Source organism: Portunus trituberculatus, chromosome 44, assembly GCF_017591435.1.
Source record: "Portunus trituberculatus isolate SZX2019 chromosome 44, ASM1759143v1, whole genome shotgun sequence".
Taxonomy (NCBI): domain Eukaryota; kingdom Metazoa; phylum Arthropoda; class Malacostraca; order Decapoda; family Portunidae; genus Portunus; species Portunus trituberculatus.
In genome coordinates, this window is record NC_059298.1 from 24,822,839 (window position 1) to 24,844,923 (window position 22,085).

The 22,085-nt window shown below is 46.1% G+C and overlaps 2 protein-coding genes across 2 annotated transcripts; both read right to left on the minus strand.

Annotated features, from left to right (window-relative positions):
* Nucleotides 1–10,091: 10,091 nt before the first annotated feature.
* LOC123519016 lies at nt 10,092–11,457 on the minus strand. Its single transcript, XM_045280136.1, has 5 exons — nt 11,395–11,457; nt 11,229–11,291; nt 10,766–11,110; nt 10,462–10,652; nt 10,092–10,304 (listed from the first exon to the last, which is right to left on the minus strand). Exons 2-5 carry the CDS (start codon nt 11,289–11,291, stop codon nt 10,193–10,195), a joined length of 711 nt encoding a protein of 236 aa, XP_045136071.1. The 5' UTR covers nt 11,395–11,457; the 3' UTR covers nt 10,092–10,192.
* Nucleotides 11,458–13,937: 2,480 nt separating this feature from the next.
* On the minus strand, nt 13,938–21,016 carry LOC123518758. Its single transcript, XM_045279760.1, has 9 exons — nt 20,953–21,016; nt 19,437–19,492; nt 18,594–18,738; nt 15,291–15,397; nt 15,103–15,174; nt 14,907–14,978; nt 14,486–14,653; nt 14,259–14,390; nt 13,938–14,136 (listed from the first exon to the last, which is right to left on the minus strand). Exons 1-9 carry the CDS (start codon nt 21,014–21,016, stop codon nt 14,023–14,025), a joined length of 930 nt encoding a protein of 309 aa, XP_045135695.1. The 3' UTR covers nt 13,938–14,022.
* Between the last annotated feature and the right edge of the window lie 1,069 nt (nt 21,017–22,085).

The window sequence follows — 22,085 nt, forward strand, 5'->3', positions numbered from 1 at the left end:
TAGTATTGAAGTGGTTCAATTAATGAAAAAATAAAAAATTCAAGGAAAATCTGATCTCGATACGCCTTATTCACATTACTTTTGTCTTTACAATACGGATTTTATTGGCTAAATGTCATAATTCTTTATGGGAAGAATTTGTTGCAGGGGCGTGCCTTCTAGACCCAAGGTAATGGTTGATGTCAACGCTGTTTGTTTGTGTAATTCACCTCGGTCGTCTGCTGGTCACCCAGCCAGTCTTCCCCATTACGGAGCGAGCTCAGAGCTCATAGACTGATTTTCGGGTAGGACTTAGACCACATAACACACTACACACACCGGGAAAGCGAGGCCACAACCCCTCGAGTTACATCCCGTACCTATTTACTGCTAGGTGAACAGGGGCCACACATTAAGAGGCTTGCCCATTTGCCTCGCCGCCTCCGGGATTCGAACCCGGACCCTCTCGAGTGTGAGTCGAGCGTGCTAACCACTACACTACGAGGTGTGTGTGTGTGTGTGTGTGTGTGTGTGTGTGTGTGTGTGTGTGTGTCTGTCTGTGTGTGTGTGTGTGTGTGTGTGTGTGTGTGTGTCTGTCTGTGTGTGTGTGTGTGTGTGTGTGTGTGTGTGTGTGTGTGTAATTCACCTCGGTCGTCTTCTTGTCACCCAGCCAGTCTTCCCCATTACGGAGCGAGCTCAGAGCTCATAGACCGATCTTCGGGTAGGACTGAGACCACAACACTCCACATACCGGGAAAGCGAGGCCACAACCCCTCGAGTTACATCTCGTACCTATTTACTGTAAGGTGAACAGGGGGCTTCACATTAAGAGGCTTGCCCATTTGCCTCGCCGCCTCGGGACTCGAACCCTGCTCTCTCGATTGTGAGTCGAGCGTGCTAACCACTACACTACGCGGTGTGTGTGTGTGTGTGTGTGTGTGTGTGTGTGTGTCTTCGGTCTGTGTGTGGGGCGGCTTGACATGTGTATTGCATCATTAATGTTTTATTATCGTAGATATTACAATGAACATCTTCACGGCCGTGCTTACACGATAACGTCGCCACGATTAATGTAATCCGCATGTCAAATCACATCAGAAGCCAAGTAATGAGCTGCGCGATGGTCTAGCTCAGGGATGAGTGAGTGTTCGTTGCAGTATTCATGAGAGTATTAAGGACAGACTGCCCTCTCTGGTGACGATGACAAGCCTCCAAGTACTGTGGGTGTGCTTGGAGGAATCCCTATTTATTTCGCGTGTCCTCAGACTTGTCATTTCCTTGCAATGTATACATACTAAGGTTCTATAATCCACAGCGCTTTGTTGTAAACGATCATAGAAACCTTCATGCACGGTTCAGATTGCTTGTAAAACGCTTAAAAAACACCAATTAATAATTTAATTACCTGGAACCTAGGTATTACCTCGCAAGAGAACCGGCACCCCACCCCCGCTTTGTCTTCAATTCTCCGAACAACAAACTCATCTACTGCTTAACTCACATTAACTACAGAACCTTAACACCAAACTAATCAGAAATGACTTAGAGGTTACAATCCAGCCACGAAACAAATTAATTATAGGGGAAGGTGTACAAGTTTCACTGTATTACGTCGTTTAACAAAGATCGGAAAGGTAAGTGTTCACCGCGAGAGAAAAGGGAAGCAAGGTACACGTTAAATATGTAGGTGGATTGTCTTACAATACAACTATTATGGTACTTTTGTAACCGCATAACAAAGACCGCATAACAAAGACTTGTTTAGAGTGATCGTTGACTGATGGAAGCAACACGGAGAAGGTGCGAGACATGTTAAAAGGTTTTAGTGGAGGCAAGCATTAAATAAGAGGGAGAATGGAGGTAACTTAGTTTACTACACTAAGTTAGAATTACACGTACTGTTTGAAGAAGTTCTTAAGAAACAGCCGTACGAATATTTGTAAATTATAATCAGGACATTCAGTAGAGTAAGACTTTATTTTTACTGATAGACATTAGACATTACAAATATCAACACAATTTCATGTCTATAACCACTTCAATTTAATGGTAGTAGCCAAAAGTAGTGGAGGTGACGGTGACGGTGGTGAACTGGATGGTGGTGGTGGTAGCCCTCTGTACAAGGGTCTGGACAGACGGCACAGCCACGGTGTTGATCTGCGGAGAAGTAACAATAGGTTGAAGTCTCCGGGGATATGCCAACAGATAGCGGTTAGTATCTAAACGATGTACTGCATAATGATACATAGACAATATACACGCCCATCCCCCACACTCACCTCGTGATGCACATCGACGTGGGTAACGGTGTGGTACAAGTCCTTCCTCTCCGTCTCCGTCAAGAAAGTAGTGTACACAGACACTGCCGTCCGCACTGGGTTGATGCAGCTCGTCTCGCGCACAACGGAGATCTGTTAATGTGAATTTTTATACATGTTTCACCCGTTACAGACAAGATTCCCTCAACTTTCACCCAGCAAAGAAGACGCCACTGAAGCACACCTACCGGAGTGTTTGTGACGGCAACGACAGCAGTGACGGTCTCGGCGTTGGCGGGCACGAAGGTATAATCAGTCGCGAGACTCGTCACCCGCACAGTGTAAGGAGTCGCTGTGCTCACCCAGATATCTGACGTCACGGGGACGCGAATCGTTTGAGTCTCTGTCACTGTCACCTGTGAAGGTAATGCAACCAAGAGTTACTGCCATTTCCAGTGTTTGAAAGCACGGGGACGCGAATCGTTTGAGTCTGTCACTCACTGTCACCTGTGAAGGTAATGCAACCAAGAGTTACTGCCATTTCCAGTGTTTGAAAGTTGACCAACCATTAGATACCCAAATATATATAGTAATTACTAGACCAAGTACATTCAGTCCCCGGTCCAGTGCCCACAGTTACAAAGACACTCACCGTCTCGGTAACGGGATGCACCGGCTGCGGGTAGTAAGACGGATGAGTTTCATACGGGATCTGGCCGTGTGCCTGGAATTAAATACCGTAGTTTAAAAATTAGATTCATAGAACATAACCAATATCACGTAAACAACGTTGATTGCGAGAACGTTAAAATCCTAGTTCAATCATCCAACAAAGAAGCAAGTCTCACCTGAACCAGAAGAGTCAGGAAGGCAACAATAACAGGAGACGGAGACATTTTGTTAACAGCAGAGTACAGCTCCTGAAACCATATAAATAATATGGTCATACTGTGACCACATGTTCAAACTTTCTAATATAACATTCTTTACATCACAACACTCGCTCTCCGCGGAAAAATACCAAACTGAGATTTACCTTACACCTTCCTGTTGAAGACAGAGACTGGTTGAACTGCCCTTGCGGGAGCACCAGGTTGCCTTGGTGGACCTTCACGCGCGGCTCGCCTTGGATCGCAGCTTCGGCTGTTTATAAGGTCGAGACGCGTTGGGTGGTTCCAGTGTTACTACGTCATCCTTGTTATCCCAAACAACAATGAAACAGACGCCAGGCAGTTACAAAAACTGCCTTAAGAATAGAGGAAAATATAACGTTTTTTTTTTTTCTGTATTCGCTCGTACAAAATATGTCACAGAATCTATTGTATTCTAAAAACATGACCAACAATGTTTTTCCCTCTCACGTTTGGGAAGAAAGCTTTGTGAGTATCTCAATTTACGACTTTTTCTCTGCAATTTTTGTTTCCCTATTTACTCATGGCATTGTACAGTCAACATAACAGTTTAGTGGAGAAGATTGTTGTTGACACATTACACACACACAACAAAATATAAGTTTTACAGCTGACCTCACTCATAAGTTTATTGTTGGGTCGGACGTGTGACCTTCGGGTCGGACGTGTGCTCTCGGGCAGCCACGGCCAGCCTGTTGGCCTCCCCCCCTTCCCCTTTGTATAAGTTATTAATAGGTTAATTAGTGCTCGCCATAGTGTTATAATACAAACAATTTTGGATATTATAAGTGAGTGCACGTCTGGACAAACAGTGAAATGAGTGCTGCAGTGCTAAGCTACGGACGCAATGCCCTTCTGCGCCGTAGACGTGAGGCTGGGTACCCTCCATCAGAGGTCATTCAACGCCTCAAAAACTTACAGTTATTTCGGAATCGTGGATCCAAGGGAGGAAGGAGTGTGGTGCGTCCCATTAAAGTGATCACATCTACCGTAAGGAAGGGCGGAAGGTTGAGGAGAGGAATACAAACACTTCGAAGTTCCGCGCGTGTGGTATAGTCTTCCCTCTCTCCTCCTTTCCAACGTGACATCACTGGCGAACAAGATGGACGAGTTGATAGTGTCAGTGAGATCTAACTGTGCAGACATTGTGGCGATCACGGAGGCGTGGCAGATAACTCCTGAGGTGTGTATGATTCAAGATTTCCAGCTGTTCCACCACCTCAGGAATCAACGCAGGGGGGGAGGAGTGGCCCTGTTTTGCCGCTCTGACCTCAGCCCCTCACACCTACACGTCGACGTCCCCGCCGGATTGGAGGCCCTGTGGGTGAGGGTTACCCCCTGCCACCCCGCAACACAGCCTCCATCATTGTGTGTGTTGTCTACCACCCTCCACGGGCCGCCACTGCACGGTTGCTCACTGATCACATCATCGAGACTGCTGATGCTTTACGGGTGAGATTTCCTGCTGCCAAGCTGGTAATCTGTGGGGACTTCAACCGCTTGGATATCAGTGAAATCCTGCACCAGCTACACCTCACCCAGGTCGTGGACTTCCCCACCCACCACCAGTCCACCCTCGACCTTATCATGACAGACCTGAGCCAGCAGTACTCGCCTCCCAAGCCACTCCCCCCCCCATGGGACGCAGCACCCACCTCTCCATCCTGTGGACACCCACCCCCCACCACCTCGGTTCCCAGGTCAACTGTCACCAGATCCCACAGGCCCATGCCTGACTCCGCCATGAGGGAATTTGGGCAGTGGCTAACACTTCATCCGTGGACCGAGGTACTGGAGGTGGAAGACGTCCACACAAAATGGCGGAACTACTTCACTACCACAACGGAAGCGTTCCACCACTACTTTCCCACCAAGGACATCACAGTGGACCCATCTGATGCCCCTTGGATGACGCCCTGCATCAAACGACTCCTTCGTCAGCGTGACAGGGCTTTCCACTCTAGCCCTGACCAGTACAGGAGTTTAAGGAACAGAGTTATCAGGGAAATTAAAAAAGCCAAGGCAAGCTACTACCCAGACAAAATTCACCATCTCAAGCTTACTAACAACAGACAGTGGTACGACAAGATTAAGTCTTTGTGTGGTTTACAAAAGCAAGCCTCTTCTCTTCCCTGTGTTTCACACCTTTCACCTGACAGCGCGGCCGAAGAGATTAACGGTCACTTCGCTGCGATCTGTCAGACACTCCCTCCCCTTCACTCCACTACTCTCCCAGCCTACCTCCCTGCCTCCTCCCCTCCACCCCTTGTCCAGGAGGTTGATGTTTACAGGAAGCTTCTTAAATTTAAACTAAACAGATCCACCACTCCCACTGACCTCCCCATCAAAATTTACAGAGAATTTGCCCCAGAACTTGCCACACCCCTTTGCTCTATCATCAATGCCTCCCTTGCTCAACATTCCTGCCCCGATGACTGGAAGACATCTTACGTCACCCCCCTCCCCAAAATTTCTAATCCACAGTCACTGAATGATCTAAGACCAGTCGCCATCACCCCTATACCCAGCCTTATCTGTGAAGATTTTGTTTTCGACTGGGCCTATAACAAAATTTGTAACTCTATTGACACACAACAATTTGGCAATATTAAATCCACCTCCACATCTCACTACCTTGTCAGCTTCCTGGAATTCGTCCACAGCCACCTGGACAAACGCAACACTTCTCTAGCTATTGCTTTTGTGGACTTCAGAAAGGCCTTTGATCTTGTTGATCACACTGTTGTGATAAATAAAGCCATCACTCTGGGTCTCTCTCCCTACCTGATAGCGTGGTTGGCAGACTTCCTCACGGGAAGGCGTCAGGCCGTTCGTTATCAGGGCTCTGTCTCCTCTTTCCAACAGCTCACATGCGGGGTCCCTCAGGGGACCAAGATGGGTCCCCTGTGTTTCCTCATCCTTATCAACGATGCTCTCGTCCACACCCCCCACCGCTGGAAGTATGTGGACGACTGCACCGTGGGCGTACCCGTCAACAACACCAACCCAGACTTCTCAGCACTGCAGTCCACTCTAAACCAACTACAGACGTGGACGGAGGACAACAAAATGACCATCAACCACACCAAGACCGTGGTGATGCACATTTGTACCTCCACAGCAGCAGTTCCCCCTCCCCAGCTTTCTGTGGGCCCTCACTCCTCCAGGTGGTCCGCAGCACCAAGCTTCTAGGTGTCTTGGTGGATGATCAGTTAACATGGAAGCAGCATGTTTCCAACATCATCAGGTCAGCCTCATATAAAATCTATTTACTGCGCCGACTCAGGTCCCTGGGAGCACCGGCAGATGAGCTGAGGGGAGTGTACCTCATCTTTATACTCCCTAAGCTCATGTACGCCGCCCCAGCGTGGTCCTCCTCCTGAACCTCACACAACGACAACAGCTGGAGAGGGTTCAGAGGAGGGCGTTCAGGGTCATCCTTGGGCCTGCCTACAGGTCCTACGAGGACGCCCTGACCTGCCTGAGTCTGCCGAGGCTGGCCACAAGACACCAGGAAGCCTTGGAAAAATTTGGGGAAGGACTGCTGCGTCATCCACGTCTCCGCCACCTGCTACCACCCGACGTGCCTCCCCCTGCTCGCGCCACCCGACACCATAATCGCGTGGCGCCTTTGAGAGCACCGCGCACGGATCGGTACCGACTCAGCGCGGTGCCCACTATTGTGCGAGCTTTAAATAAATAAGTGAATTTCTAGGTTAAGTTTATCCATAGTTAGGTTAAGCATTTTTAGTTCATTGTGGTAATGTCCCCCCCCCTGTACATTTTCAGTGTATTTTTTTTACATTGCCTAACTAATAAACCGTTTATTATTATTATTATTATTATTACACACACACACACACACACACACACACACACACACACACCACATAGACATGCCACAAAGACACAACACACACACTACCCTAAAAGGAACCTATCGACCAAACATCTCGAAGGAGTCAAGTGGAAGGCTGGGACCCACATCTACATCTACATGTGTATGTAAATCTGGGCTGGGACAAATCTGGCTGAGAGGGTGAAACAAGCACGAGCTGCTCCCCACGTACACTTGACCTCTCACTTCCCCATTGATGATGATGGGTGTTAAAATCGCCAACAACCAGCCTGTTGCCCGGAAGCTGGCTAATTGGAGATGTAATGTCATCATCAACAATGGGGGTATTGGGAGGTAAGTTGAGGGAACAGATAGCCAGATACGTGTCGTTGAATCTCACCCTGCACGAGACAGCTTCCAGAGGTATATTCAACGTCACTTCTGTTTGTGTCATTGTTTTGTGTATGTATATGGCAACGCCGTGTCCCTCATATCTTCCATACGGATGGTAGTGTTTTAGCACTGAAGGATCAGGCTGATCCTGCAGTCTCATCTCCTGTAGACAAATAACTGACGGCCTGTGTATGTTCACTAAAAGTGGCAAATATGGATCTTTATTCCGAATACTTCTGCAGTTCCACTGTAACACTTTGAATATTATGGCTTAAGAGTGGTGGTGGCGGCCGTTTTCTTAGTCCTTTTGCGCTTACAAGTGGTGACATCCATTGATTCATCAATTATTAACTCCCCTGAGCTGGTCGAGAGGGAGCGAGCGTAAGAACCCTTCCTCGACGGCGCGGGAGAGGCGACTAAATGAGAAGGGCGGTGACGTTCAAGTTTTGTTATATTTAATTCATTAGTCTTGTCAGTCTTCTCATCCTTGCTGGGAGTTTGAGAAATAGCTGACAGATATGGAGCGGAGGAAGTGATAGCAGTAGAAGTTTTAGTGGAAGTAGCAGCAGTAGTCTGAGCAGATGATGAGTTGGAGGTTGAAGGGGAAGCTGTGTTGGTAGATGGGGCAGGCAGCAGGTCAGTTTGAATGGCAACAGTACACGTCTTGGGTGGAGCCCTTACTGTTGAAGCGTTGGAGACGTTTGAAGCAGGCGCGGCCTGTGTCTGCTTCACTCGCATCCTTGCTTCATAGTAAGAAATTCCCTCAGTAGCTTTAACTGTGCAGACCTCTTCCTCCAATTTCCAGGTTGGACAATCGCGTGAGAAAGTGGAGTGAGCACCCTCACAGTTACGGCACTTATCCACCGAGGATGTGCACTGGTCCACCGAATGGCCCTCACCTGCACATCTACCGTAGTAAGCATGGGAAGACCGACAAGCGTTGTCATGGTAACTGTAAAGCTGGTACTTGAAACAACGGAGAGAATTCGGAATGTAGGGACGAACGGGAACCGACTCGTAACCTACATGAATCCTCTCTTGCAACTTAGCAGTACTGAAGGTGAAAATGACTGATGCTGTGCTCCTTCTGATACCGTCATCCATTTTAGTTATCTTACGAGCTTCAATAACATCCTGATCAGCCATGCAATCGACGATCTCGGTCGAGTCCATGTCCGCAAAATTGCGGTGAGAGGCGACTCCCCGACATGAGTTCATGGACACCGGAATCGAAGCCTCGATCTCGATGTCATGGATTCGCTGGCGTTTCAAAAGTGACTTGACTTGATTTACGTTAGTGTATGAACTGACAAGTCACCACTAGCAAGTTTTTTTTTTAACATTGTTCACATTTCCATTATGGTAGTCAATTACCTCTTTGATTATAAATGAGTTGACTTGAGAAGCGCGTGGTAGTCTTGGAATGTATTGTCACTAATATCGCTTTATTGGGGTCTATATTCAGTCTGGCAGTCGGGATAGTCGATCAGTGAAAGAAAGGTCCGTCAGGCATGGAGGGTGAGTATACCCCTCTCCTGCAGGAGGGGAGAGGGAGGGGGTCAGGGAGAAGTTACCTAATGTCAGATTGTCCCGCCAAACCACTACGGTGTTAATTTACCCGAAAAGCACGCTCACCGAGGCGGATCCTCCGTAGGTGAGAGGAAAGAATCTGACGACCTGGCAACAGACACCTGTTGCCGCTAAGGTGAGGACAGTGAAAAAACCAAAGCTAAAAACACGGGGCAGTGGGAATCCTAACTTTAACTAATGCCTAAACCTGATGGGCGTACAAAAAAATTCCGCACAGAGGTGGCAGAAGGAAGACAGTGTGTACAGCACGGTGTCTGAGCTTAGTCTGCTGGTTATGCCTACTGCCCGCCTTAATTGAACCGTTTGATCTGGTAACCCTTTCAAAGCGAGAAAATTACGGGCAAATCATCAGTGCCCGCCATACTGTTGCCCGTCGTGTGGAAGGGCCTTATCGGAATGGGGATGATCTTCCAGGAAGTCACGACTCACAGGACTTATGATTTCCTAACTTTTTTAATACTTCACCCGGCATAACAAGTAAAGACAATTTATTCCACACTATTAAGAAGTCATGCAGTATCGGTGGTATCTGCCATGGACACAGACGGTGTTGGCAATGGTGCGGCACTACGGCAATGGTGCGGCACTACGGTGTTGTAACAAAGGCCTGTAATAAGGCACGAATTCTCATCCCTCATCCCATGCGAGTGTAGCACGAAGAAAGGACACACCCGAGCTGGGTCGCCCCGAGAGATCTAGCTGGCGCACACTTGTTCCACGGCGATGTCACAGGCGCCCAGATACAAACCTCATCATTTCATAGCTTATGCCACCCTTTATATATTCAGTTTTCTGTTAACCTCGCGCAAGTCTCAACTCGTGAACAGGCATTAGGTACCGAAACTTATTCCGGTTTCCCACTCATTCATCATCATCGTTGTCTACGGTGAGGAAGAGAGCAAACACCGCTGCAATTAACAAGGGAGAGATCGCACGGAAAAAAAGTAAGAGATCGCATGGAAAAAAAAAATCGATTGCTAGAGCACTAAGTTAAGTTAATGGGGGACAATCTTCCAGGAAGTCACGACTAACACGAGATATTGAAACGGTAATGGAGACGATGTTTATTTGAGAGTAATGGGGACGAACTTACTTACAAGATGTCACGACTAACAAGACTAATAAAATTTTCTTACTTTTATTAATACTTCACCCAGCATTACAAATACTTCACCCGGCATTACAAGTTAACACAATCGATTCCACAATATGTTTCGCGGGCGTTAGTGGTATCCGCCATGAACATAAATGGTGTTGACAATGGTGCGGAAGTCCGTGACCACTTGCCGCTGTGTGCTGATTACAGTCCTCACCACCGGGGAGGTCAGGTGCACGCTGCAACAAAACGAGGAAAAGTTCTAGGAACAAAACACGAGAAACAGTAGGAATAGACACTCTTAGGAAGAATCCCTACCTTAATACCTTACGATCCGCAAGCATCACTACTGGTCAACGTGTCTGCGCATTAGAAATAGTTAAGAAGGCTACTCACGTTTCGGTGGCAGTTATGGTGAAGGGCACGTGCATGATGTTGTAGGCGGTGTGGGTGAGCGTGACGTGGCTGACTGATGTTCTCACGGCTAGGCGGAAGTCAGACTTAGTTTCCGTGAGTGTGATGTATTCTGGGCGGTGGAGCACGGTGGTGGTGATGGCCACTTGGTCATTGACGGGGGTCACCACAACCTACGAATAAAGTCAGTTCTATAACTAAATTCACATCAGTTGGAGAACTACATACAAATATTAAAGTTATTAGTTCCTCACACGTTAAGGGCAATCTCGACCCATTCCCTCACCTGCTGCACAGGCCTGGTGGCAGTCTCCACCACAAACTGAGTTAGGATCACACCGTAGCTCTGAAAGACGATGTCCGTGAGTGTTGTGAACCTGTCTATGGTTACAGTCTGAGTGACTGTCGGTGTAGGCTGCTGCTGGATGACGCTCGTGCCTCGCTGAAATGCACCGGCCCCACCTTGGCCAGCGGTGCCAGCGGTGCCAACGAATCCAGGGAATCCGGCAACTCCGCGTCCTGCAGCACCTGTTCCAGCACCGACACCAGCACCGCTTCCAGCTGCGCTGCCGCTGCCGCTGCCGCTGCCACTGCCACTGCCACTGCCACTGCCGCTTCCGTAAGTTTGTCCCTGGGCAAAGATTCACAAGATAAAGGATCACTCAAGGTTTAATCCTAGCAAACATGATTAACCAGTAATAGCAAGCGAAACCTCAGCGACGTGGTAAACTACATGTATAAAAACTCACCATACTAGGGACAAAGTGGAATCCAGCCACCAGAACCACCAGGAATGCTGCCCAACACCTCATCTGTTGGAAATAAAAACCACAATCATCACCACAACACACACCAAAACAGATTATTTTCATTAACACGGCCACAAGTACCACAGCAACACAGCCAAAGCCTTACCTTGCCGGAGTGTGATTCCGCTGGTATGAAAGCAGTGTGTGGAATGAAACACGGAGTCAGGCCTGTCCCCGTCCTCACCTCCTATTATTCCCCTCCTCCCGTCCATTCTCTCCCGCCTTCACTCTCCCCCTCCCTCTCCCTCCACCACTTCAGTCTGCCCTCTTCCTAGTCAACTACCCAACCATTACCACCACCAATTAACTGCTGTGTAATGACCATCTTTGATCGCTCGTTTTCTTCTCATTGTTACAGTTCGCGTTGAGAGGAATAACACAAATCAAAGTTTGTCTGCTTATCTTGGCGAACACCAGGCATAATGCACGTGTCGGCTTGTCAAAATATTAATCTCTTCTATGAAAAGAATTCTCCATGTCGTACATTTAGTACCTTGAATATCATGAAGCGTTTCCATATTCATTCTGCTTACTATTTGGTGATTTTATACAGCTTCAGAAACTTACGTGGAGAGTAAAACAATGAAGACTGGCCATTAACCTTTTGACTTCCATAGACCCTTCCTATGGTCAATAAAAGGGTCTAATCGTATACAAATTTCAAAGAAAAAAATGTGTCCTAGTATTGAAGTGGTTCAATTAATGAAAAAATAAAAAATTCAAGGAAAATCTGATCTCGATACGCCTTATTCACATTACTTTTTGTCTTTACAATACGGATTTTATTGGCTAAATGTCATAATTCTTTATGGGAAGAATTTGTTGCAGGGGCGTGCCTTCTAGACCCAAGGTAATGGTTGATGTCAACGCTGTTTGTTTGTGTAATTCACCTCGGTCGTCTGCTGGTCACCCAGCCAGTCTTCCCCATTACGGAGCGAGCTCAGAGCTCATAGACTGATTTTCGGGTAGGACTTAGACCACATAACACACTACACACACCGGGAAAGCGAGGCCACAACCCCTCGAGTTACATCCCGTACCTATTTACTGCTAGGTGAACAGGGGCCACACATTAAGAGGCTTGCCCATTTGCCTCGCCGCCTCCGGGATTCGAACCCGGACCCTCTCGAGTGTGAGTCGAGCGTGCTAACCACTACACTACGAGGGGTGTGTGTGTGTGTGTGTGTGTGTGTGTGTGTGTGTGTGTGTGTGTGTGTGTCTGTCTGTGTGTCTGTGTGTGTGTGTGTGTGTGTGTGTGTGTGTGTGTGTGTGTGTGTGTGTGTGTGTGTGTGTGTGTGTGTGTGTGTGTGTGTGTGTGTGTAATTCACCTCGGTCGTCTTCTTGTCACCCAGCCAGTCTTCCCCATTACGGAGCGAGCTCAGAGCTCATAGACCGATCTTCGGGTAGGACTGAGACCACAACACTCCACATACCGGGAAAGCGAGGCCACAACCCCTCGAGTTACATCTCGTACCTATTTACTGTAAGGTGAACAGGGGGCTTCACATTAAGAGGCTTGCCCATTTGCCTCGCCGCCTCGGGACTCGAACCCTGCTCTCTCGATTGTGAGTCGAGCGTGCTAACCACTACACTACGCGGTGTGTGTGTGTGTGTGTGTGTGTGTGTGTGTGTGTGTGTGTGCGTCTTCGTCTGTGTGTGGGGCGGCTTGACATGTGTATTGCATCATTAATGTTTTATTATCGTAGATATTACAATGAACATCTTCACGGCCGTGCTTACACGATAACGTCGCCACGATTAATGTAATCCACATGTCAAATCACATCAGAAGCCAAGTAATGAGCTGCGCGATGGTCTAGCTCAGGGATGAGTGAGTGTTCGTTGCAGTATTCATGAGAGTATTAAGGACAGACTGCCCTCTCTGGTGACGATGACAAGCCTCCAAGTACTGTGGGTGTGCTTGGAGGAATCCCTATTTATTTCGCGTGTCCTCAGACTTGTCATTTCCTTGCAATGTATACATACTAAGGTTCTATAATCCACAGCGCTTTGTTGTAAACGATCATAGAAACCTTCATGCACGGTTCAGATTGCTTGTAAAACGCTTAAAAAACACCAATTAATAATTTAATTACCTGGAACCTAGGTATTACCTCGCAAGAGAACCGGCACCCCACCCCCGCTTTGTCTTCAATTCTCCGAACAAGAAACTCATCTACTGCTTAACTCACATTAACTACAGAACCTTAACACCAAACTAATCAGAAATGACTTAGAGGTTACAATCCAGCCACGAAACAAATTAATTATAGGGGAAGGTGTACAAATTTCATTGTATTACGTCGTTTAACAAAAATCGGAAAGGTAAGTGTTCACCGCGAGAGAAAAGGGAAGCAAGGTACACGTTAAATATGTAGGTGGATTGTCTTACAATACAACTATTATGGTACTTTTGTAACCGCATAACAAAGACCGCATAACAAAGACTTGTTTAGAGTGATCGTTGACTGATGGAAGCAACACGGAGAAGGTGCGAGACATGTTAAAAGGTTTTAGTGGAGGCAAGCATTAAATAAGAGGGAGAATGGAGGTAACTTAGTTTACTACACAAAGTTAGAATTACACGTACTGTTTGAAGAAGTTTTTAAGAAACAGCCGTACGAATATTTGTAAATTATAATCAGGACATTCAGTAGAGTAAGACTTTATTTTTACTGATAGACATTAGACATTACAAATATCAACACAATTTCATGTCTATAACCACTTCAATTTAATGGTAGTAGCCAAAAGTAGTGGAGGTGACGGTGACGGTGGTGAACTGGATGGTGGTGGTGGTAGCCCTCTGTACAAGGGTCTGGACAGACGGCACAGCCACGGTGTTGATCTGCGGAGAAGTAACAATAGGTTGAAGTCTCCGGGGATATGCCAACAGATAGCGGTTAGTATCTAAACGATGTACTGCATAATGATACATAGACAATATACACACCCACCCCTCACACTCACCTCGTGATGCACATCGACGTGGGTAACGGTGTGGTACAAGTCCTTCCTCTCCGTCTCCGTCAAGAAAGTAGTGTACACAGACACTGCCGTCCGCACTGGGTTGATGCAGCTCGTCTCGCGCACAACAGAGATCTGTTAATGTGAATTATTATACATGTTTCACCCGTTACAGACAAGATTCCCTCAACTTTCACCCAGCAAAGAAGACGCCACTGAAGCACACCTACCGGAGTGTTTGTGACGGCAACGACAGCAGTGACGGTCTCGGCGTTGGCGGGCACGAAGGTATAATCAGTTGCGAGACTCGTCACCCGCACAGTGTAAGGAGTCGCTGTGCTCACCCAGATATCTGACGTCACGGGGACGCGAATCGTTTGAGTCTCTGTCACTGTCACCTGTGAAGGTAATGCAACCAAGAGTTACTGCCATTTCCAGTGTTTGAAAGCACGGGGACGCGAATCGTTTGAGTCTCTGTCACTGTCACCTGTGAAGGTAATGCAACCAAGAGTTACTGCCATTTCCAGTGTTTGAAAGTTGACCAACCATTAGATACCCAAATATATATAGTAATTACTAATATATATAGTAATTACTAGACCAAGTACATTCAGTCCCCGGTCCAGTGCCCACAGTTACAAAGACACTCACCGTCTCGGTAACGGGATGCACCGGCTGCGGGTAGTAAGACGGATGAGTTTCATACGGGATCTGGCCGTGTGCCTGGAATTAAATACCGAAGTTTAAAAATTAGATTCATAGAACATAACCAATATCACGTAAACAACGTTGATTGCGAGAACGTTAAAATCCTAGTTCAATCATCCAACAAAGAAGCAAGTCTCACCTGAACCAGAAGAGTCAGGAAGGCAACAATAACAGGAGACGGAGACATTTTGTTAACAGCAGAGTACAGCTCCTGAAACCATATAAATAATATGGTCATACTGTGACCACATGTTCAAACTTTCTAATATAACATTCTTTACATCACAACACTCGCTCTCCGCAGAAAAATACCAAACTGAGATTTACCTTACACCTTCCTGTTGAAGACAGAGACTGGTTGAACTGCCCTTGCGGGAGCACCAGGTTGCCTTGGTGGACCTTCACGCGCGGCTCGCCTTGGGTCGCAGCTTCGGCTGTTTATAAGGTCGAGACGCGTTGGGTGGTTCCAGTGTTACTACGTCATCCTTGTTATCCCAAACAACAATGAAACAGACGCCAGGCAGTTACAAAAACTGCCTTAAGAATAGAGGAAAATATAACGTTTTTTTTTTTCTGTATTCGCTCGTACAAAATATGTCACAGAATCTATTGTATTCTAAAAACATGACCAACAATGTTTTTCCCTCTCACGTTTGGGAAGAAAGCTTTGTGAGTATCTCAATTTACGACTTTTTCTCTGCAATTTTTGTTTCCCTATTTACTCATGGCATTGTACAGTCATGAAATAGTGAAGTCTATTTTTAAGCAATTCTCCATTTTCTTCTTCTTTTTTTTATTATAAACCTCTCTGTGTCTATCATCCGTCCTCTGGTTTACTCCCATTTCCTCTTTGTTTTCCACTTCCGGTTCGCTTCACCATTTCCTCCAGCGCTTCCCTACTCTCATTTTGGTGTTTCATCCTTTGTTTTATAGATTTTCTAGACTTTTGCGGCAAACAAAGTAGATGATTCGGTAAATTAGTCTGCCGTGGAATACAGTTTGGGAGTCACTGTGTTAAAGTGAGGGGTGAGGTGAGGTGTTAAATGAGGCGTCAAAAGTATCAAATATGAGAACATAACAGTTTAGTGGAGAAGATTGTTGTTGATTCATTCATTACCCCATTGTTGCCATACAATGGAACTTATGGCAACAAAATATAAGTTTTACAGCAAATAGTTACACACACACACACACACACACACACACACACACACACACACACACAGGTGTATACAGAGAGTAATAAACAAATAATTAATTGAAATCATAAGTTTATTGTTGTTGATTAATTCATTGCTCCCTTGGCGTCATACAATGGAAATTACAACGAACAGATACACACACACACACACACACACACACACACACACACACACACACACACACCACATAGACATGCCACAAAGACACAGGCATATATAAAGAGTAACAAAAAAACATTATTCGTGGAGACCATAAGGTGATAAGAGAGATGTGGTCAGCAGCTACCAAAGAGCGGGCGACGAGCCAGGACGCGGTCCGTTGTCAGGTGTCAGTAGGTACAGACACACAGCGAGTAGCGGCTATTCTTGAGGGAGCAGAACACTGACTTCTGGATGACTTTCCCCAAGGCAATCATCACTCCAGACCAGATTACTAGTGTTCCCTTCATGCCATGGAACGGACTAAGACATTGGGAATGATGTAAGTCTTGGTAATTACTCGCTTCTTTACTCAGGGTTCAGTTCGTGGGTAGCAACATTGTCCAGGTCAAGCTATCGCCCCCACAGTATTTCCGTGACGCCCCAAGAGGAACAGAACACCTTAGAATGCTGCGTCTCCACACACACACACACACACACACACACACACACGCGCGCGCGCGCTACCCTGAAAGGAACCTACCGACCAAACATCTCGAAGGAGTCAAGTGGAAGGCTGGGACAAATCTCTGGCTGAGAGGGTAAAACAAGCACGAGCACGCACACACACACAAATACACACACACACACGCACACACCAGGACAAAGCTATGTACACGAGGTATGTGTACTCACCTAGAATGTTTATTTGTCTTGATATGCATACATACACACAACGTATACACAATACTTAATATTCATAGGCGTAGTAATGATAGTAAGTAGCATCCTGTCATCGGGAAAGATAATACTCACCTGCAACATGGAATTTAAGTATAATTCATACACAATTCAAAATTGTAACAAAGGCTTGTAATATGGCACTCAGTATTACGAGTTCTCATCCCACGCGACAATAGCAACAGGAAGAAAGATGAGGACAGGAGAGAGAGCGGGTTGGCGCTCACTTTCTTGTTCCAAGGTGAAATCACAGGTGCCAAGATAGATACTTATCCTCACTTTATAGCGTAAGTTACTTCCTATACATTTAAGGTCACGGAATGGAAACCGCTGTTAAACTGTTAAACCGCTGAAATCCCAACACGTGATCAGGCACTACTAAAAATTTCGGTTTCGAACTTATTCGTCATTGTTTACAGTTAGGAAGAGCTTGAAATGGAAACATCGCTGCAATAAATAGTGATAGATCCCACAAAACTATAGACAGAAAGAAAAAAAAAAAAAACTGTTGGAGCACCTAGGTTAAAGGCCCTTCCACACGACGGGCAAATGCACGGCGGGCAGACACTGTACGAATTCTTTGTGGTAAGAATGGCGATCACGAGTGTAGATGACGTCATAGACGAGGAAACCGCGGGCAAACTATCGAAGTGCCCGCATCCGTTGTTGAGGCACTGGATGGGCGCCTGACTAGGAATCACGTTGCCAGACACACGACGTTATAAGTCAACACCGTGGCCTCCGTCGGTATCTGTATCAATTGTAGGTTAGATGGAGTGAACACATGTCTATCCTGTCCCTTTTCTTCTTGCACACAGCAATAATCATTGTACACAAAGCTATGCGTTTAGCTTTACCTGTCTGGCTACGATTTTTACGTCCCTTGTTGTCGTACCGAACACCCCACTGGCCGACGTTGCCTGCCACAGCTCTGACTGCCCGCTGCCCTGCGTCTGATCCAAGTCATATGTTCACCTGCCTGTGCTTATTTATTTTTATTTTTTTTATTTATTTATTTATTTTTTTGGCCATCACCCTGGCATGGGTATTAGGCCATTTTTTTTTTTTAGCTTCCTTAAATTCTTGTAATATTTCTAATATATACATTTTTTATTTGTTTAATGTAATTTTTTTAAATTATTTAAATTATTTATTTTTTTCATTTTTGTTTTTATTGTTTAAAAAGAAATAACATTATGCACTCACTCAGAATTCTTACACGCTTCATTCGCTCAGGGATCCTACTCCTAACTCAAAACTATTGTCCTTTGTCAGGACGTGGGGTAGGCAGGGATAACTCACAAGCACACAGGGTGTCTACTTAGCATCACAACGTATTGCATATGTACATGAAAGGGATAACATTCACTTCAGATCTCGCAGGGCTGAAATCATACACACTTTCATACTTTTATTTACACACATATACAATTACTGAAATATTTACAAGTGCAAAATAAATATATACACATAAATCACAACTCTCTGATTAAATTGGTCTCAGTCAGGTAAATCATCAGTCTATCGACCACATCCTGATGTTCATCACCCAGGAGGGAGGTCTGAGTTAGCGGGAGGCCGCGACCCCGGCAATACGCCACCCAGGACCCTCTCTCCTCACGATAAAGCGCACAGTGAAACAGGATGTGCTCGACAGAGAAGGTGACATTGCAGGTGGAACACTGTGGCGTTGGCTATGTAGGGGAACATGTGGGTGGGGAGGGTACAGCCCATCCTGAGGCGTGCGAGGACCACCTCTCGCCTTGTGGAGGAGGTCCACTCGCCCAGGATGGATTTGATGGTGCAGAGGTGGAGGTTGTCCCAGTGACTCTGCCACAGGAGTGCTGATGATTTAACAACTGAGAGACATGAGGTTCCACGCTCCCAGCAGACCGAGTTAGCATGTCAGCTTGTTCATTCCCGCGTATACTGGAATGTTCAGGCACCCAAATCAGTGAGAAGGATTTACGACATGAATTCAACTTATTAATGATGTTTCCCTGGATTTCATTTGAATCCGTGCGGCCGGACTCTATTGCCTGAAGAGCTGACATAGAGTCCGAAAATGTGACTATTGAATTATGATGTGAATTTATACCGTAATCTATGGCTTTGCCAATATCAAAAATTTCAGCGGAAAACACCGATGTATGAGTAGGCAGTCGGAACCTGAGGGCACATTCACACGACCACACACTTGCACACACACATTCACCTGTCTTAGAGCCGTCTGTGTAGAGATGTAGGGATGGAGGGAGGCCAGCGACGAGGGCCCGGAAGTGGTGTTGGAGCTCCACCTCGGTAACGACAGCCTTCTTCCCCTGAAGCCAGTTGATGTTAAAGGTGGTGGCGCAGGGCTCCAAGACATTCGCATACATTCATTCTGTAGTACATCCAGCTTCCTCAGTGTTGGTTCCGACGCAGACCCATGCACCGGTGAGCCATAATCTAAATGAGAACGAATTAAGGACTTGTACACCATTAATAAGGATTTTCTATCTGTTCCCCATGAAGTACCAGAAAGGTATTTAAGGACAATGATTTTTTTACGACAACGAATAAGCAATTGATTAACATGAGTCTTCCAATTGAGTCTGCTGTCAAAATGCAGACCCAAGAAATTAACTGAATTTTGAAACGGTATCGGTTGGCCTTGAAGAGTTAATTGCAAATCAGGTACATTGCAACTAGTGAAACAACACCGATACACTTAGCAACTGAAAACTTAAATCCCCATAATGAGGCCCAATGCTGGACGGAATCAAGAGCATCCTGAATCCGCCCGATGAGAACTGTGCGTTAGGCGAGGAGTGCCATAACGCACAATCGTCGGCGTACAATGAGTATTTAAGATTCCTTGGGACGGGAGTTGTTGACAAAATATATCATTAATCATTATACAAAATAAAATGGGACTAAGAACACTACCCTGCGACACCCAGTTCTCCTGGACGAAAACGTCCGAGATTACGTTACCAGGAAGCTTGACAGAGAATATTCTGTCTTGAAGAAAATTATAAACAAAAATGGGCAAGTTACCTCTGAAGCCATGAGCATAGAGTTTCATGAGGATACCATGTCGCCATGTCATGTGGATGTCCAGAAACACCCTTATCATGATTTTTTTTTGGCAAATGCCTCTGAAATGCAATGCTCCAGATGTGTTTGGTGATCCATCGTGCCTCGGTACTTCCGAAAACTCGACTGTTGATCACCTAACAAACCCTTCGCTTCTAAAACAAAAAGTAGTCTTCGCTTTACCATACGTTTCATGACCTTACATAGACAGCTCGTGAGCGCAATAGGACGAAATGCACTGGAATCCGTAGGGCGTCCAGTCCTTTTGGGGATTGGAATGGTGTAGGCGAAACGCCAAGACTGAGGGAAAGTGTAGGTTGTCCAGATTCTATTATAGAGTGTTAATAATTTTGAGAGGGAATGGTGGCCGAGATGTTGTAACATGTTATATGAAATATTGTCTGGACCGGGACTGGAGCCTTTACAGGAATTCAGGGCAAAGAGGAGTTCATCCAACGTAAACTCTGTGTTGTAATCCGAGTTTACGCCTCCCGTGGCAAAGTTTGGGACAGTGAGTTCAGCCTCCTTCCTTGGAAGGAAGGTAGGGTCATAGTAAGTTGTGCTGCTGGCCTGATGGAATTGGTGGGCTATGGCATTTGCTATTTCTGTTTTGTTATCAATTATATATCATTTATTTTAAGGGTAGTGATAGGAATATATGGTTTTTGTTACTTAAGATATCTATAGTTTTCCATACTTTGGAGAGAGGAGTGGTGCGGTTAACAGATGATATGAATTGTCTGAATGAGTTCTTCTTTACACTACGGATGACTTTCCTTGCCTTTTTATAAGCTATGAAATTTGCTTGACTGTGCTGCTGGCTGAAATACCTGTATCGTCTATTTCGCTCACGAAGTGTTTGTCGTCAATCCGTTGTCCACCATGAGACCCCATGCTTAGTGTAAACTGCAGAAGTCTTCGGAATACAAGCCTCGGTGGCGTGTAACATGAATTGTGTTGCGTTGCTAACCATTGTGTCAATGTCCTCGCCAGATATATCCACGTCGGCAACTCCACGGAAGGTTGCCCAGTCTGCTCTCTTGAAGGTGCGGGGTGGGCGGGATGTCGCGTGTATAAAAGATACAGATGGGTAGATGGTCACTTCCGTGGGAGTCGTTGATGACTTCCCAGGAAAAGTCAGGGAGTATATTTGGCGAGAGCAATGAATGACAGATCAATGGCAGACCCATTACTAGTCTGATCATCTACACGAGTCACACTTCCATCGTTCAGAAGACAGAGGTTTGTCTGTAATAAAATGTTTACTAACTGCTCCCCACGTACACTTGACCTCTCACTTCCCCATTGTTGATGATGGGCGTTAAAGTCGCCAACAACCAGCCTATTGCCCAGAAGCTGGCTAATTAAAGATGTAATGTCATCATCAACAATGGGGGTATTGGGAGGTAAGAAGAGGGAACAGATAGCCAGATATGTGTCGTTGAATCTCACCCTGCACGCGACCGCTTCCAGAGGTGTATTCAACGTCACTTCTGTTTGTGTCAGTGTTTTGTGTATGTATATGGCAACGCCGTGTCCCTCATATCTTCTATACGGATGGTAGTGTTTTAGCACTGCAGGATCAGGCTGATCCTGCAGTCTCGTCTCCTGTAGACAAATAACGGACGGCCTGTGTATGTTCACTAAAAGTGACAAATATGGATCTTTATTCCGAATACTTCTGCAATTCCACTGTAACACCTTGAACATTATGGCTTAAGAGTTGTGGTGGCGGCCGTTTTCTTAGTCCTTTTGCGCTCAGAGGCGCTGCCGGGGACCTCCCGGCCCTTACTAATGGTGACATCCATCGATTCATCAATTGTTAACTCCCGGAGCTCGTCGAGAGGAGCGAGCGTGAACCCTTCTCGACGGCGCGGGAGAGGCGACGACATGAGAAGGGCGTTGACGTTCAAGTTTTGTTAAATTTAATTTATTAGACTTGTCTGTCTTCTCACCCTTACTG